The sequence below is a fragment of the Muscardinus avellanarius genome, assembly GCF_963383645.1.
Source record: "Muscardinus avellanarius genome assembly, chromosome: 1".
NCBI classification, from domain to species: Eukaryota; Metazoa; Chordata; class Mammalia; order Rodentia; family Gliridae; genus Muscardinus; species Muscardinus avellanarius.
This window is the reverse complement of record NC_137786.1, coordinates 146,901,835-146,919,003: the sequence shown is the minus strand read 5'-3', so window position 1 is coordinate 146,919,003 and position 17,169 is coordinate 146,901,835. Positions and strand designations below refer to the sequence as shown.

General features: G+C 33.0%; 1 protein-coding gene across 1 annotated transcript in view; it reads right to left on the bottom strand.

Annotated features, from left to right (window-relative positions):
* The window catches only part of GUCY1A2 (guanylate cyclase 1 soluble subunit alpha 2), a gene marked incomplete at both ends in the record, with an annotated part of 320,738 nt that overhangs the window by 86,554 nt on the left and 217,015 nt on the right, over window positions 1–17,169 (bottom strand). The window contains one exon of the mRNA XM_080711024.1: window positions 13,223–13,366. Coding sequence (XP_080567150.1) covers window positions 13,223–13,366 — 144 coding nt within the window. The remainder of the gene's footprint in view (window positions 1–13,222; window positions 13,367–17,169) is intronic.

Sequence of the window (17,169 nt, the reverse complement as noted above, 5' to 3'; positions counted from 1 at the left end):
TATCAATACAGTGTAGTAATTAGGGACTCTATTTTTATTATTTTCTTCATTTTAAAATGGAAATTGGAAATAGCAATACTTCCTTCATATAATTATTGTGAAACTTAATGAGTTATCATATGATAGCATGTAGAACAGTGATTACCTTGCATGCTGATATATTTCGACAGATGTCATTTTTTTCTGCAGTAACTAAGCTTACACACAAATAGATGTATTTGTCCTTTCTATTTAAAGATAATTTCATCTGTGACTTAGGTTGAAAATAGACATAAATATAGAGTTTCGAGAGTGAGTCATTATTAGTAAAACTCTTATAAAAACAGACTTCACTTTGAACATTCATGCCTAGTAACAGCAGATTATGCAGTATGAATAACCCTCTACTGGTCACCAAACAATGCAATGACGAATTAACACACCAAGAAATGGAAGAAAATGAACATGAGAAGAGATGAGTGTTAAATTTGGGAGTGCTTTTCTCTTATAGGCATATTCTGACTTCAGAAGAAGTGACTTTACTTCTGACAGCTTGTAGGACTAGAGGGACAATATCCGAAATCCAAAGAGTGCCAAGGTGCAGGCCTGAGTAAAACCTCCTTATTTTGAGATAAAACCCTGACAGGCAATACCACAGGTAAAAGGGTGATAACAAAAACATAGGAGTGAATCAGAAATAGATTAGTCTTCAAAAAGCCCCAAATCCAGCTTTAATAATATGATCCCTGATTACTGAAGTCCTTGGTCTTCTGCCAGAGGCATACAAAACAATTTCTCTGCAGTAGGATATTACCTTTCTAGGTATTATTTTTTTTTCTATAAAATTTTGTACATAATATTAAGCATTCAAATAAGGAATAGTAATTAGAGACACAACAGAAAAGTAATATGGTTAAAATTTTGCAAAAACCATATACAAAATTAATTTATGGTAATTTTTCTATAAATCAATAACAAACTGAAAAAGAAATCAGAAAAATAAGTCCATTCACAATTGCTTCAGAAATACAATAAAATACTTAGGAATAAATCTAAACAAGGAGTCAAAGACTTCTACAATAAAATTATAAAATAATAAGGAAAGAAATGGAGGACACTGGAAGACTGAAAGGCCTCCCACATTCTTGGTTAGGCAGAATAAATATTGTTAAAATGGACATACTATCAAAATCAACTTACAGGTTTAATACAGCCCAATGTCATTCTTTATAGACTTGAAAACAAATGGTCCTAACGTTTATATGAAAGAACAAAATGCTGAGAGTATCCAAAAGAAACCACAATATAATATACCACAGAGACTATAGGAAATGAACTTATCAAATAGTTTAAATCATTATAGATGACTTATTCAAAGAAATAAATATAGACAATATTAAAATTTTTGTCAGATGATGAAAATAAAAACATTGTAATCTGCTATAATCAACATTAAGTATAAAGTGGATATGTTTAACAAATGATATTTACAACCAGATGAGGGGAATATCAGTGATTTAAAAGACAGAACTAAAAACAGTATATAGAATGAAGCTCTGAGAGTTAACAGGAAGCAGACTACAAAGAGAACCTGTTATAACTCTTTCTACTGGAAAACTCCCAGTGAAGAAACATTTTAAATAAATTCTTGTTAAAAAACAAATGCATTCTTCTAAAGCCAAATAAATTTACTATATATACCTATTAAAACAGACCTAGGCATAAATTTTACTCATAGCATTGAATCGTACCACTGTATATTATTGCTAAAATAAAATAGTGACTTAGTAAAATTGCCACTATATGCACGATCTGGGAGAATAAAGATAAATTCAAACTTGTCTACAAACAAGAGATGTGAGAATAACTAGGCTGAGTATCTTAATAGTGATTTCACATAATGCTTATGTAACTCTTTATGATGCTGTAGGTTTTACTTTTTTAGACACAAGATTCAGAAGTAGAGCATTTCAAATATGTCTACACACTTCAGGGTGAAAGTACCAATTTGTATTTTATGAATGCACAACTACTAAGGAATAATAGAAAAATAATTATCAAATAATTGTTTTTTCTTCTTCTAAGTACAATCTCATGCTGTAATTCCATGGTGTTAATTAAATATATCAATGTTTGCAAAGAGCAAATCCCTCCAAATATTAAAATAACAACATCAAGTTTCATTTGCAAATAGCAATAGCTATTTAAAAATTAATTAGAGAATAATTGTTTTATAATCTCAAAAATCCTGTAAATTCATTAGAAGCTGAAGTTTAAGGAGCTACAATTTAATGCATTATAATACATGTAAATTGTACAGTAATTTTTCTACTTTTGGATGAGGCAGTTAAAAAATTCATAGCATTTCCCTGATTTGCAATTGAGATTGCTAAAGACATTAGTATTACAACATGATTACACATTGTTTTTTAACTCTACTTTGCAATCTCTCTATAATTGCCTCATTATATAAAATGTACTGCTCTCTGAACTAATGAAGGGAATTTGAATGTGTATGTCTATGAGATAAATTTGATGAATTTCTAAAAAATATTTTTAAGAACTGAAGTCCATAATTAAAACTTTTTGGACATTTGGATAAACTTAATATTCTACAAAATCATGAAAATACTATTTGGTTTTCTAACATATTCTTAATCATATTTTCAAGTCAATTTGCAACACAATTTCCCTTTCCTTACTAACATTTTTTAAACAAAGTGCAAGCAGTAACAAATATTTGGTTATTTTAATCAGAGCTATTCTACTTTAGTATAGGTTTGCCTTTCAAAACTAAAAAACTGGCTAAAACCTTTTATAAAATTAGGTATATAAGACCAAAGAAAAGCATAACATTACATAATTTTCTAATCAAATTACGATATAACTAACTCAAGAAGAGAAAGCAAGAATAGAAATATGCTTTTACATTTCAGTTATCTATTGCTTAAAATATAAGAAAATCAGATTTCCTCTGGGAGAGGGATAACAAAAGAATGTTATAATGCTGACATTTACATATTTGAGCAATATATAGCATCCTAATCAAGCATGTAAATTCTAATCATTTTCAAAATTTTTACTAAATAATGTCACTGTGTACTATTTTTTTAAGATTTACTGTGTACTTACCACATTATGTATGCTTTATAGATATTATCTGGGGCTAGCCTCTGAGCTTCACTAGAGTATATTTGAAGAATAATTTGCTTGAGTATTTATTGGTTGAATAACAATAGGTTACATTCCCTGCTTATTTTATAAATTAAGGAAATAAATGCCAGCAGTTTTATAATTAATGAGTCAGAGACATTGCAAATCACTTCCAAGCAATTATATCTGAATATTCTGGTTCCCAATGCTATCATTACAGGATGCCTCATAGGTTTATAAAACCACATCAAAATTATCCATTTATTTTTCAAAGTTTGAGAGGTTTGTAAAGGTTTCATTCGAGCAATTATTGCAACATAACTATCTTACATTTTCAATAGCATAAAAACTTATATAATGTGAAACAATAAACTGATCACATATAAACCCTACTGTACCACCTAAGCATTTCATAATGAAAGATTCTCCCAATAAGTTTAGAAATGTTCCCATGGCACCGAGCTAGAAGACATTTCAAAATTAAATTAATATGCCAAAAAGAATCACAAACCATGCACATGCTATAAATTAGTAATGAAGCTAAAATTATTAAGGTATTTTTATCATTTTAAATTCTCTTTCTGCATTCTTATTAAATCTTTATGGACATTTCCTCTTCTGATTTAATAAGACCACTGACTCATGAGAGACAGCTCATGTTATAGCCAACAAATGAAAATATAAATGAGTACACTGTAAAACAGTTCCCTGGCTTTCATCTCTGGTAACTTAAGTTTTCTCTGACAATGTTAAAATCAATTTTAATTATTATGCTCCTTACAAAATAAAATTTAATGTAGAAAAAACAAGCTTAAATAAGGCTGCCCAACTGGTAGGCTTGAAAATTTAAGAAGTAATGTGAATTCTTCCTGGAAAGTATATGTTTGCACTTTATAGCAGACCCAAGACAGAGTTATTTTAGTGTTTTTATTTTCCTGGTAGTGACTGAAGTACCATTCATATACTTGAGTAACTCAATAAATATGCCCTAAAGAAATTGAACCTCGATTATTTTTTCTTTTTAATGCTCTATTTTTTTTTTCTATTTTCACCACTGGTAGGAGTGGTCAAAAACTCTCCACTTAAAAAAAAATTCAAATATAAACATCTATAAACATATTAAAAAAATTTATAGCACTGAGTGCTCACAAAAGAAGAACATAAAAGTCACCAAAGAAATGACCTAATGACACACCTCAAAGCCCTTGTAAAACAGAAACAATCTAACTGAAAAGTCAGTAAAAGACAAGAAATTATTAAAATCAGAGTAGAAATCAATGAAGTAGAGAATTTTTAAAAATACAGAAAATCAACAAAACCAAAAGCTAGTTTCTTGAAAAAAATTGACAAGATAGGTAAACCACTAGACAAATTAACCAAAGAGAGTATCAACTCAAATTACAAAGATAAAAGATGAAAAAAGAGATATTAATACTGACAGGGTAGAAATCCAGAGGATTATCAAAAACTACTTTGAAAAACAAACAAAAGTTTCCAACAAAATGAAAATTTTTCCAACAAAGATTTTCCAACAAAATGGAAAATCTGGAATAAACTGACAATTTTCTAGATAAATACAACCTTCATAAATTGAGTCAAGAAGATATAGAAAATATAAACAAACCAATAACAATCAAAGAGATTGAAACAGCAATAAAGAGCCTACCATCTAGGAAAAACCCAGGACCAGATGTTTTCCCAAGTAAATTTTATAAAACCTTTATAGAAGGAATAATCCCAATAGTCCTTAATCTATTTCATAAAATAGAAAAAAAAAAAAACCAGAACTCTCCCAAATACATTCAATGAAGCCAACATCACATTAATACCAAAACCAAACAAAGACAACTCAAGAAAGGAAAAATACAGGCCTATATCTTTGATTAACTTGAATGCAAAATGGCTAAACAAAATACTAGCAACAAGCATCAAAATCGCATCAAGAAAATCATACACCATGACCAATTAGAGTTCATCCGAGGGATGCAAGCCTGCATCCCTCATATGTTTCATATGTTGATTTTCAACATATGAAAATCAATCTATGTAATTCATTACATAAACAGAACCAAAGGCAAAAATCATAGGATCACTTCAGTAGATGCTGAAAACTTACTTGACAAAATCCAACATCCAATTATGCTAAAAGCACTGCAGAGAATTGGAATGGAAGGAACATACCTCAGTATCACTAGAGCAATATACAATATGCCTAATTCCAACATTATATTAAATGGTGAAAAACTTTGAGAATTTCACCTAAAAACAGGAACATGACAAGGATGTCCATTATTACCACTTCTTTTCAATATAGTACTTGAAATAAGGCAAGAAAAGGAAATCAAAGGAGTATAAATAGAAAAAGAACAACTCAAACTTTCACTATTTGCAGATGATATTATACTTAGAATACCCAACAAACTCAACCAAAAAGCTTATAGAACTAATCAACAAATTCAGCAAAGTGTCTGGATACAAAATCAATCTTAAAAAACAGAAGATTTTCTCTATACCAACCATAAATCCACTGAAAAAGAAATCCAGTAAACACTCCCACTCAGGATCTCCCACAACAAATAATAAAATACTTAGAAATAAACTTAACCAAGAACGTAAAATACCTCTACAAAAAAAAATTATAAAACATTGAAAAAAGAAATCAAAGAAGACCTTAGAAGATGGAAATATCTTCCATATTCATGGATGGGCAGTAAAAATATCATCAAAATTGCCATATTTCAAAAAGTGATCTATACATTCAACAAAATACCCATTAAATTACCAAGGTAAAAACCCAGAATAGCCAAAGTAGTTCTCAGCAACAAAAACTATGTAGGAGGAATCACAATACCTGACTTTAAACTATACTACAAAACCATAGTAATAAAACAGCATGGTATTGGCACAAGAGCAGATACACAGACCAATGAAGCAGAATAGAAGACTCAGAAACAAATTTGCACAGTTACAGCCAATTGATTTTTGACAAAAGGCGAAAAACATACACTGGAAGAAAGATAGCCTATTCAACAAATGCTATTGGAAAAACTGATTAACCATATGCAGAAAAATAGAAATAAACACCACTCTCTCACCCTGCACAAGAGTCAATTCAAGATGGGTCAAAGACTTGAAAATTAGGATCTTGAGGCTCCTTGAAGAAGGTATAGGTCCAACACTGCAACATATGTGCATAGGTAAAAACTTTCTCAACAAGACCCCCAAACCACAAGAAACTAAAAGGTGGACCAATACCTGGCATTGCATTAACCTGAAGAGCTTCTGTACAGAAAAGGTAACTATCAATAATTTTAACCAAGAGCCAACAGAATGGTAGAAGATTTTTACCAATTACTCCTCTGATAGAGGACTAATATCTTGAATATACAGAGAAATCAAGAAACTCCACACTAAGAAAACAAATAACCCAATCAAAAAATGGGCAAGTGAACTAAAAAAAAAAGCACTTCACAAAAGAAGAAATTTAAATGGCCAATAAATGCATAAAAATGTTCAACATCATTAGCAATCAAAGATGCAAATCAAAACTACCCTGAGATTTCACCTAACTCCAACTAGAATGGCAGTCATTCAAAACACAAACAAGAACAGATGCTGGCTAGAATGTGGAGAAGTGGGAACTCTAAAATATTGTTGGTGGGATTGCAAATTAGTGCAACCACTTTGCAAAACAGTATGGAGGATCCTCAGAAAAATGGGAATGAACTTATCATATGATTCAGCAATACCACTCTTGGGTATCTACCCAAAAGAATGGAAACCAAACTACCAAACTAGCATGCGTATATATGTTCATACCTGCACAATTTACCATTGCTGAACTATGGAACCAGCCCAGATGTCTATCAAAAGATGAATGTATTACAAAATTATGGGATATGTACACAAGGGAATTCTACTCAGCCATATTTAAAAAAACACAATTACAGCATTTACAGTGAAATTGATGAAACTAGAGATTATACTAAGTGAGATTAGTCAGTCACAAAAAAAAAGAAATCAATGCTCTCCCTAATATGTGAAAGTTAGGGAGAAAGTGGATCATAGGAGGAACTCCAGACAAAGAAGGAAATACTAGAGATGAGCAAATATGGCAACCTAACTGAGGGGATGAGAGGGGTAAGAGGAAAATTCTCTAATGCACATGATGTACTTTAAAAATATATCAATATCAATCACTAAGCCAAACATGAGAAGGACAAAGGGGGAAGGAATGGGGCGGGAATTGGGTAAGGGCTATTTGGGTAATGTATAGATATATGCCTCCACCATCTTGTACCCTATTAAGATCAATAAAATATTTTTAAAAGAATTCATAATCCAAGCTAAAAAATTTAAAAAAAAACTTTAAAAAATTCTTTAAAAATATTTTTAAAAATTCATAATCCAAGCTAAGAAATAGAAAAAGGCTTATCGCATACTAAAAAGAAGAACAGCAATGATTCATTTTGCACCCAGCTCAATTTATCTCTTCTCTTCCCATCATCCTCCGCTTTCCCATCTTCTTTATTTCTTTTGGAGGCCAGCATCATCTAGAATTTTGTGTTTATCATTCCACTTATTTCTTTTATACTTTTTATATTAATGTAAGAATTCCTAAATGTACATTTTTTTAAAATTTTTCCAGTATTAGACTTTAACTAAATGAGCTAATAATCTAGAGTTTCTCGGTGATTTCTATGTATGTTTGACATTCAATTCCCAACTATATGGTATACTGAGGTATAAATGTATTGTGGTTTACCCATTCAACTGTTGCTGGATATTTGATTCATCTCTAGCTTAAGGCTATTATGAAAAGTACTGCTATGAATAATCTGGTGTGTGACTTTTGCTACATGTGCACAAGTACTTCCCTGGGGCAAACATCTAGCAGAGGAATTGCTGGATGGTAAGACTTTCCCAATGCCAATGACCTGCACTATTTATACTGCCACCAGCTGAGAATGCGATTTCCAGTGTCATCAACAATGACACTGTCCGATATTGAAAAGCACATCAAACTAGCACCTTTGAAACTACGAAACTAGAATATAACATCATAGTGTTATTAATTTACATTCATATGATTACTAATGTGGTTATCCAAAGATACTTTTATTGGTTATATATGTTAAAAAAAAACATTCTATTGGCTTTTTTTTTTTGTCTTTTTACTTTTTTAGGTGTTCTTGGATAAACAAAAAAGTTTTAATTTTTCTTATTTTTTGTGTTGCTGGGGATTGAACCCAGGCCATCCCAATATTTTTGTTCTTTATTTTGAACCAGGGTCTCACTAAGTTGAGGAGGGCCTCGTTAAGTAGCTGATGCTGCCCGTGAACCCATATCCTCTTGTCTCAGCCTCCCAAGTACTGCGACTACAAGTGTGCACCACCATACCTGATCAAAAAAGTTTTAATTTTAATGAAGTAAAATATTTTTATTATCTGCAATTTTCTACCTGGTTAGTTCCCAAAAACATCCTCCTTATTTTAAATCAAAATTCAATATATATTTTATACCATTTTTAAGGCATTGCTATTATGCACCATAGTGAGGCTCAGTGAGATACAAACATGAATGTGCACAGTACTTGGTTTACTTCCTTCCACACCCCTAAAGCTGCCCTCTCCCCTCTCCCTGTACATGCTAGTGAGATAATAGTAATAGCTCTATATATCGTCAAAGCATTATTTGAACTGTCTCCTTCCTCAGTCCTTTTCCCCATCTCCATTCTTCAAACTCCTTCCCCTATTCTACTAATCTTTCTGCATTTATAGTTTCAAAGTATGACTGTTCACACACCTGGACCTGGTTTATATATAGATCTGTAATATAGGGGCTCAATTTCATTTTTTCCACATAGTTAATCAATTTTTCCCCAAAACCATTTATTGAATAGTCCATCCTTTCCCCACTAATAAATATCACTTTTACAATTTATCAAGGATTTCTTGTTTTTCTTTGATGTCTTTTGTAGAATTTCTTAAAATTTCTGGGTCTAAAAATAGATTGAAGTATTTATTTTTTTCAAAGACAAAGACAAAAACAGAGGTTTTTTTTTTTTTTTTTTTTTTTTTTTTTTTTTTTTTTTTTTTTTTAGGGTTACTGGGGTTCCTGGAAGCCCTTCTACCTCCAGGCAACAGGAAGAGGTCGAGCTATAGAAAGGGCCCTATAGTGAAGCAACTAAGGTGACCAATCAGAGGGTATGGAATAGGGGAGGATGGAGCCTCTTTAAAACGCAGGAGGTACATAAACAAATGTATTAAAGTTAATCACCAAACAAGCATGGGATTGAGGGAGAGGGAGGGAATGGGATGGGGGCTGTATGAGGGCTGATTGGATGATGTGTGCTTGTATATCCTCTCAAGTCTTGTACTCCAATGTGATTGATACATGACTACAATGCACCAATTAAAAAATAAATTTAAAAATATTAATAGAATTGATAAATCCTTGGCCAACCTAACCAAAAGAAAAAGAGAATCAATTCAAATTATCAAAATTAGAAATGAAAAAGGAGATATCACCACAGATAGTGAAGAAATTCAAAGGATTATCAGAAACTACTTTAAAAATTTATACTCCAATAGACTTGAAAACATGGAAGAAATTGATAGATTTCTAAGCACAGTTAACCTACCTAAACTCAACCAAGAGGACATAGAAAGCCTAAACCAACGAATAGCAGCCACAAAAATAGAAATGGCAATAAAAATTCTTCCACCAAAGAAAAGCCCAGGCCCAGATGGGTTTCCAGCTGAATTCTACAAAACCTTCAGTGAACAACTAATACCAATGCTTCATAACCTGTTCCAAGACATTAAAAGAGATGGAACTCTTCCAAATTCCTTCTATGAGGCCAGTATCACATTAATCCCCAAACCAAATAAAGATACCTCAAGAAAGGAAAACTACAGACCTATATCCTTAATGAACATAGATGCAAAAATTCTAAACAAAATACTAGCCATACACATTCAAAATTATATCAAGAGAATAATACATCATGACCAAGTTGGTTTCATCCCAGAAAAACAAGGCTGGTTCAACATATGCAAATCAATACATATTATTAACAACATAAATAGAACCAGGAAAAAAAACCACATCATCATAGCAATAGATGCTGAAAAAGCATTTGACAAAATCCAAGACCCATTTATGTTAATAACACTGCAGAAAATTAGGATAGAAGGAACATACTCCAACATCATTAAGGCAATATACTGTAAACCCAAAGCCAACATTATACTGAATGAGGAAATACTGCAAGAATTTCCTCTAAAATCAGGAACAAGACAAGGATGCCCACTATCACCACTCCTTTTCAATATAGTCCTTGAGATCTTTGCCGCAGCAATAAGACAAGAGAAGAACATCAAAGGAATTCACATAGGAAGAGAGGAATTAAAATTATCCTTATTTACAGATGACATACATGATCCTTTATCTGGAAGACCCTAAGAATTCAACCAAAAGACTTCTGGAGCTGATCAACAAATTCAGCAAATTCACAGGATACAGAATCAATCTAAAGAAATCAGTGGCTTTTCTATACGCCAACAATGAATCCACAATGAAAGAAACAAAGACAATTCCATTCACTATAACCTCAAAACCAATAAAATACCTAGGAATAAACCTAACCAAAGATGTAAAAGTTCTCTACAACAAAAACGATGAAACATTAAAGAAAGAAATTGAAGAAGAACTTGGAAGATGGAAAGATCTCCCGTGCTCATGGATAGGCAGAATAAATATCATCAAAATGGCCATTCTGCCAAAGCTGATCTATAGATTCAATGCAATTCCCATTAAAATACCAGTGACATTCTTCATAGACCTAGAAAAATCAATCATGAACTTTATATGGAGAAAGAAAAGACCCAGAATAGCCAAAGCAATTTTCAGCAATAAGAAACATACAGGAGGCATCATAATCCCAGACTTCAAATTATAATATAGAGCAATAGTAGTAAAAACAGCATGGTACTGGCACAATAACAGATATACTGACCAGTGGATTACAATAGAAGATACAGAAACAAATCCACACATCTTTAGTCAAATAATATTTGACAAAGGGGCCAAACTCATACACTGAAGAAAAGACAGCCTTTTCCACAAATGGTGCTGGGAGAACTGGCTATCCATTTGTAGAAAGATGGAACTAAACCCCTACATCTTACCATGCACAAGAATCAACTCAAGATGGATCAAAGACTTAGAAATTAGACCTGAGACTGTGAAGTTTAGAGGAGGGCATAGGTTCAACACTACAACATCTTGGCACAGGCAGTAACTTTCTCAACAAAACCTCCAAAGCTCAGGAAATTAAAGTAAGAATTAACAAGTGGGATAGCATCAAACTAAAAAGTTTCCTCTCATCAAAGGAAACCATCAAAAACCTAAAGAGGAAGCCTACAGAATGGGAGAAGATTATTACCAGCCACCACTCTGATAGGGGGCTAATATCCAGAATATACAAAGAGCTCAAAAGACTCTACACTAGCAAAACAAACAACCCAATCAAGAAATGGGCAAATGAGCTGAATAGACACTTTACAAAAGAAGAGATACAAAGGGCCAATAGATACATGAAAAGATGCCCTACATCACTGGCCATCAGGGAAATGCAAATCAAAACTACACTGAGATTCCATCTAACCCCAGTCAGATTGGCAAGCATAAAGAAATCAAACAACAACAAATGCTGGCGAGGATGTGGGGAAAGAGGAACTCTTTTACACTATTGGTGGGAATGCAAACTAGTTCAGCCACTATGGAGATCTGTGTGGAGATTTCTAAGAAAACTGGGAATAGATCCACCATATTATCCAGCTCTACTACTCCTGGGTATTTTTCCAAAGGGGTTGAATACAGAGAACTACAGCAACATATGCATACCTATGTTCATAGCAGCACAATTTGTAATAGCCAAAATATGGAACCAACCCAGATCTCCATCAACAGATGAATGGATAGCAAAACTTTGGGAAATACACACGATGGAATTCTATTCAGCCATAAAGAAGAACAAAATTATATCATTTGCAAGAAGATGGAAAGCCCTGGAGAGCATTATGTTAAGTGAGACCAGCCAAGCACAGAAGAAGATACATATGTTTCCTTTAATATGCCCAAACTAGGGAACAGAGAGGATATCAGTGGGACTCCAGATAATGGAGGGGAAATACCAGCAAAGTTTGAATGGAAGGATAGGAGAGGAGGAATGCTGAACTTGTTTAATGAGGGTCTACATCCGAATATGTGTAAAATTATGAATGTGGCACGGTTACCCTGGAAAATCATTGGTGGAAGGGGTGAAGGGAAAAGGGGGGTGGTGGGGAGAGGGCACCAAGTATAGTTTAAATGTAATCCAAATATGTTCAATAAAATATTTGTAAAAAAAAAAGCTCAAAACAAACAAACAAACAAAAAACAAATAATAAAATAGGGCTGGGATTTAGCTCAGATGTAAAATCCCACTGGGTTTCATCCTCAGTAATACATATTTTTTTCTAGTTTGCAAAGATTTATAGTTCTATAATTCTGTGACTCATCACTGGATTAAGGCACAAGCACAGCCAGATGACTGCAACCATTCCCAGAGGCTCCCCTTGATCACAAGCTCATCAGCACCAACAATGCACAGTACAACAAGAACCCGATCTGACAGTTTTAAGTGTCCCCCCAGTGACTGGGCTCCAACCTTTAATCTCTGCCACATGACAAATTGCCGAGCTATGAGGTCTGAAATTTCATTTATAAGAAACACCAGTGTACTGCCTGGAAGAAGCTGTCTAGCCATTCTCACTATTATCCTTGCTTGGTGTTAGTGACCAGGTCACTGATAGTTAAGTTCTTCCCTTGGGTTTATTCCTTCAGTTCTTTCTTTTCTTCATGGTAATTTGCCTTCATATATTCTTATCTTAGACCATATTTCACTTATTTTTCCTGGATATATTCTCCATAGGAACCTGACTTGTCTGAATTTTTAAACTGCAATAAGAATTCAAAAGAAAATTTCCTGCTACCTCCAGTTAAAAGTGCATTTCCTTGTCACTCTAGGTGGCTGGGAGGTTACCTGAATTGGTCTTCCATCAGGTGTCAGCACCTCTTCTGAAAGCTCCATCATCTTCAAGGCCATCAGAGCAATGGGCTTGGCATGGCAGAGACTCTTTCTATGGAGTCCTGCTGCGACACAGTAGGCGTCACCTATTGTTTCCACCTGCAGCAATCAGACAAATGAAATGCAAACGTATGATAATGAGCCATAAATCATTAGTTATTTGCAATCATGAATGTTGCTGAAAAACATGTCAGGGAAACATCAATAAATTAAGCAATTAGACAACTGAGTGTAATCACAGCCAAGTTTGCAAACAGCCACAATTGAACACTGACGTCTCACTCCAGGGCTGTTTATTATCACCATAGATGATCACTAAAATTAGAGAAAGCTAGAATATAAAATGGTTATGTCTTACAAAAATAGAATCGTTAGTATTTTACCTAGAAAGTTTGCAAATAATATCCTTTTCAAGAGCTAACTTCCCATCTTCTTCAAACATTCAATAGTCCTTCACTGAAACACAATTTTCATTTTTTCCCTATTTTTCCATCTTCCCAATTGTCCTACATGTTTACATCTACTTGTAATTTGATGTCAGCTATGATCTTATTATTTCAAATTATAATGTCTAACATTTCTTAATTTTTTGTTCCATATACTGAATTGTCAAGTACATTATTACATTATCTTATTTTACCTTCAAAAACACCCTATATGGAAAAAGGTTGTATTAGTTGTATTTGAGAGATGTTAAACTAAGGTACAGAGATCCATCCAGAAACATACAATTAAATACTTGACAGGCCCAGTGAAGGACCTTTCTGAGCTCTGTTCTAATTCTGCCAACATCCACTTTGACTGGCCACTGCTGTTATTATATGTTTAAAATATTTATCCCAAACTAAAACCATGAAATTTCTGAAGCAAAGAACCTAACATAAAAGTTAGGAATAACTTATTTTCAGAGGAAATTTCTCTAATAATTCACCATAAATGTGGTGGTAAAATCTTTAATAGTTATAGTTTTATTAATTATACCAAAGTGATAAATATTGTATTAGGTGTTCAATTCCAATATCACCTTTTCTGTGAAGCTGTCAATAGTCCTTTCATTAGTTCTTAGTAAAAGAACTAAATTTTTTCTATTCTGTTTTAAAAGCATCTTCCATACATCTCTGCTGTAGTATTCATCATGTTATAATCAATATATATCTATAGATAATTAATATGTATCTCCAACCAAAATGTGAGCTCTTTAAGGGTAATACCATATCTTCTCCATTTCTGTTTGCATAATTCGTAGCATAGTGTCTAAAAATATAGCTGTTTAATAAATATCTGTGAAATGAATAATGTTAATCTTATTATTTTTTTATTTTTTATTTTTGGTGGTGCAGGGGTTCCTGGAAACCCTTCTACCTCTGGGCTATACTCCCAGACCTATTTTATACTTTTTACATATAAACAGGGTCTCTTAAGCCAGCACGGCTGGCTTTGAACGTGCATGATTCTCCTGCCTCTGCCTCCCAAGTGCAGGGATTACAAGCGTGTGTCACCACGCCTGGCAATGTTAATCTTACTGAACATGATTATACAATCGTTCTAATTACTTGTTGATTTTTCACTATTCATTTCAAGAGCACCGTGTAGATCTTTGTTTTATATAGACATGTAAAGGGAAAAAGTACCCCAATGGTATTTTATCCAAATATATTAAGAATTATAACATATTCTAAGGTTTAATATTAACATTTACACTTCATTTTAATGTATCTAAAACTATAGCATTAAAGATGAACTGACTTAAATTCTGTGAGAAGTAATTGAGAAATATTATGAGAACACTTATGAGTCTCCTGGGACTACAACTGCCAAACTTGTCACTTGATTATCAGAATTCCATAACTTGATTTTCAGGAAATATGCATAAAAGTGATTAAATACCCTAAGACCTATTATGACACTCAAAAATTTCCCCTCTAGACTTATTATTTCCAAATGCCAAATATATGGAAACAAAATTGTGTTGTAAAAATAGAAAGACAGTGTAATGTGAGTTGGCAAAGGCTTTATTGCAAAGGCTAAAATACAATTCCCAGAAATAATTTTCCCTGAGGAAGAAATCTACTAAATAATTGTCTAAAGTGTAACCCTTTTCTACCATTTTCCCCTAATAACACAGCATCTTTTGCTAATCCCCATGGAATTCCATCCTTTCTTTTGTATTTCTACACAATTAAAAATTTAGAATGCTGTTAGCTCTGCCTTTGAAGTTCACTTCTGATTTTCAAATAGCAGAACTGATGACAGTAAGTTATATGCACAAACTGAACTGCTTTGTGGTCATTCTGAGCATACATGTTCCTGAAAAATGATGTCCTTTTTGAAATTTCAATCAGCTGCCTTTTTCTCCTCTTCCTCCTCCTTCTCCTCCTCCTCATCATCTTCATTGCCATTTCATTATCTTTTCAGCAAAACGAACAAAACAATGATTTCCTCTAAATGTGTATTTTTGGAATATGTACCATAAGAATCATAAAGATACTTAGAAGTTCTACTTTCTCCTCAGGGGATTATAATATGATTGCATGCAGAAGAGGGATTAATTTTATCAATTGATATAATACATGAACGTGTTACAAAATAAGTGAGTGGACAAAATGTGTGCATGTATGTCTACACAAGTCTTTTATCCCATTAAGACGTATGACTAGCCGGGCATGGTGGTGCACACTTGTAATCTCCCTGCTTGGGAGGCTGAGACAGGAGGATTGTGCAGGTTCAGAGCCAGCCTCGCTAGCTTAGGAGACCTGGTTTCCAAATAAAAATATAAAAAATAGGTCTGGGAGTATAGCCCAGAGGTAGAAGGGCTTCCAGGAACCCCAGTACCATACGCACACACAAAAAAGATGTATGACTAAACTGCATCAATAAAAAATTTTAAAAAATATATGTATACATTTTATATGAAAATTCATGCAGAAGCATGTATTTAAAAACTCTTGGCTTCCAAATGTATGAAGTCAGATTAGTTACCAGAAATAAAAGGACAAAGAAGCTAGGCAAGATTCCGACAATTACTTATAAATCCCTAATACACAGCAGGGGGAAAACCTTAAAAATATGTTGATTTTGTAGGCTAGGGTAAATTATGCTTTACTAACAACTTCCAAATCTTAACACTATATAACAACGAAGGTCTGTTTCTGATTCATGCTAAACATTCATGCACATTAAGAGATTGGATAGAAGAAAGTTGCTCTGTGCTTATATTTCCATGAACAAGGCTAATAGAACCTCCACATCTGGAGCTGATGCCATGGCACAGGAATAGAGGCTCTAACAAGAACTCTTAAAGCTTCTTCTCCTCGTAAATCACACATATAGTTTCATCTTATAATCTATTCATCACAGTGAGTAGTATGGCCATTCTAAACATAAAAGAGGTGGGAAAATGCAAACTAGTTTGTGCCCAGAAGGAAGAGTCAGAAATGTTCCATGAATAACATTAATGAGAATATGAATAAGTAGGTAATCACTTAGAAATTTTCAAATATACAGGTATCACTTAGAAATTTTCAAATATACAGATATCTGTAAATTTTAAGTTATATATTTGCTGTTCCTCTTTCCTTCCAGATGCATTCAGCAGCATCTGAGTGATGCTTCCATAAAAGCTCAATTTTTCTCTTTTCATTCTTCATCCAAGATATCTGTCTGCAAGTTTAGCAAAAAATAAAATGTGGAAATGTTCACAGATTCCTTTCAAAATAATTAGCTGACTTCCCATCATGAGGAAAACATTATATATGAATTAAAATTGCTCTTGAATTTATTTCCTTGAGCTAAATGCTAAACCAAAAGAAAACAAGTACACTTGTAAACAGATTACACAAAAACTATTTAGAAAGGTGTCTATGTTCTAAATCCCTTTATAATTGTCTCAATGTTTTTGTATA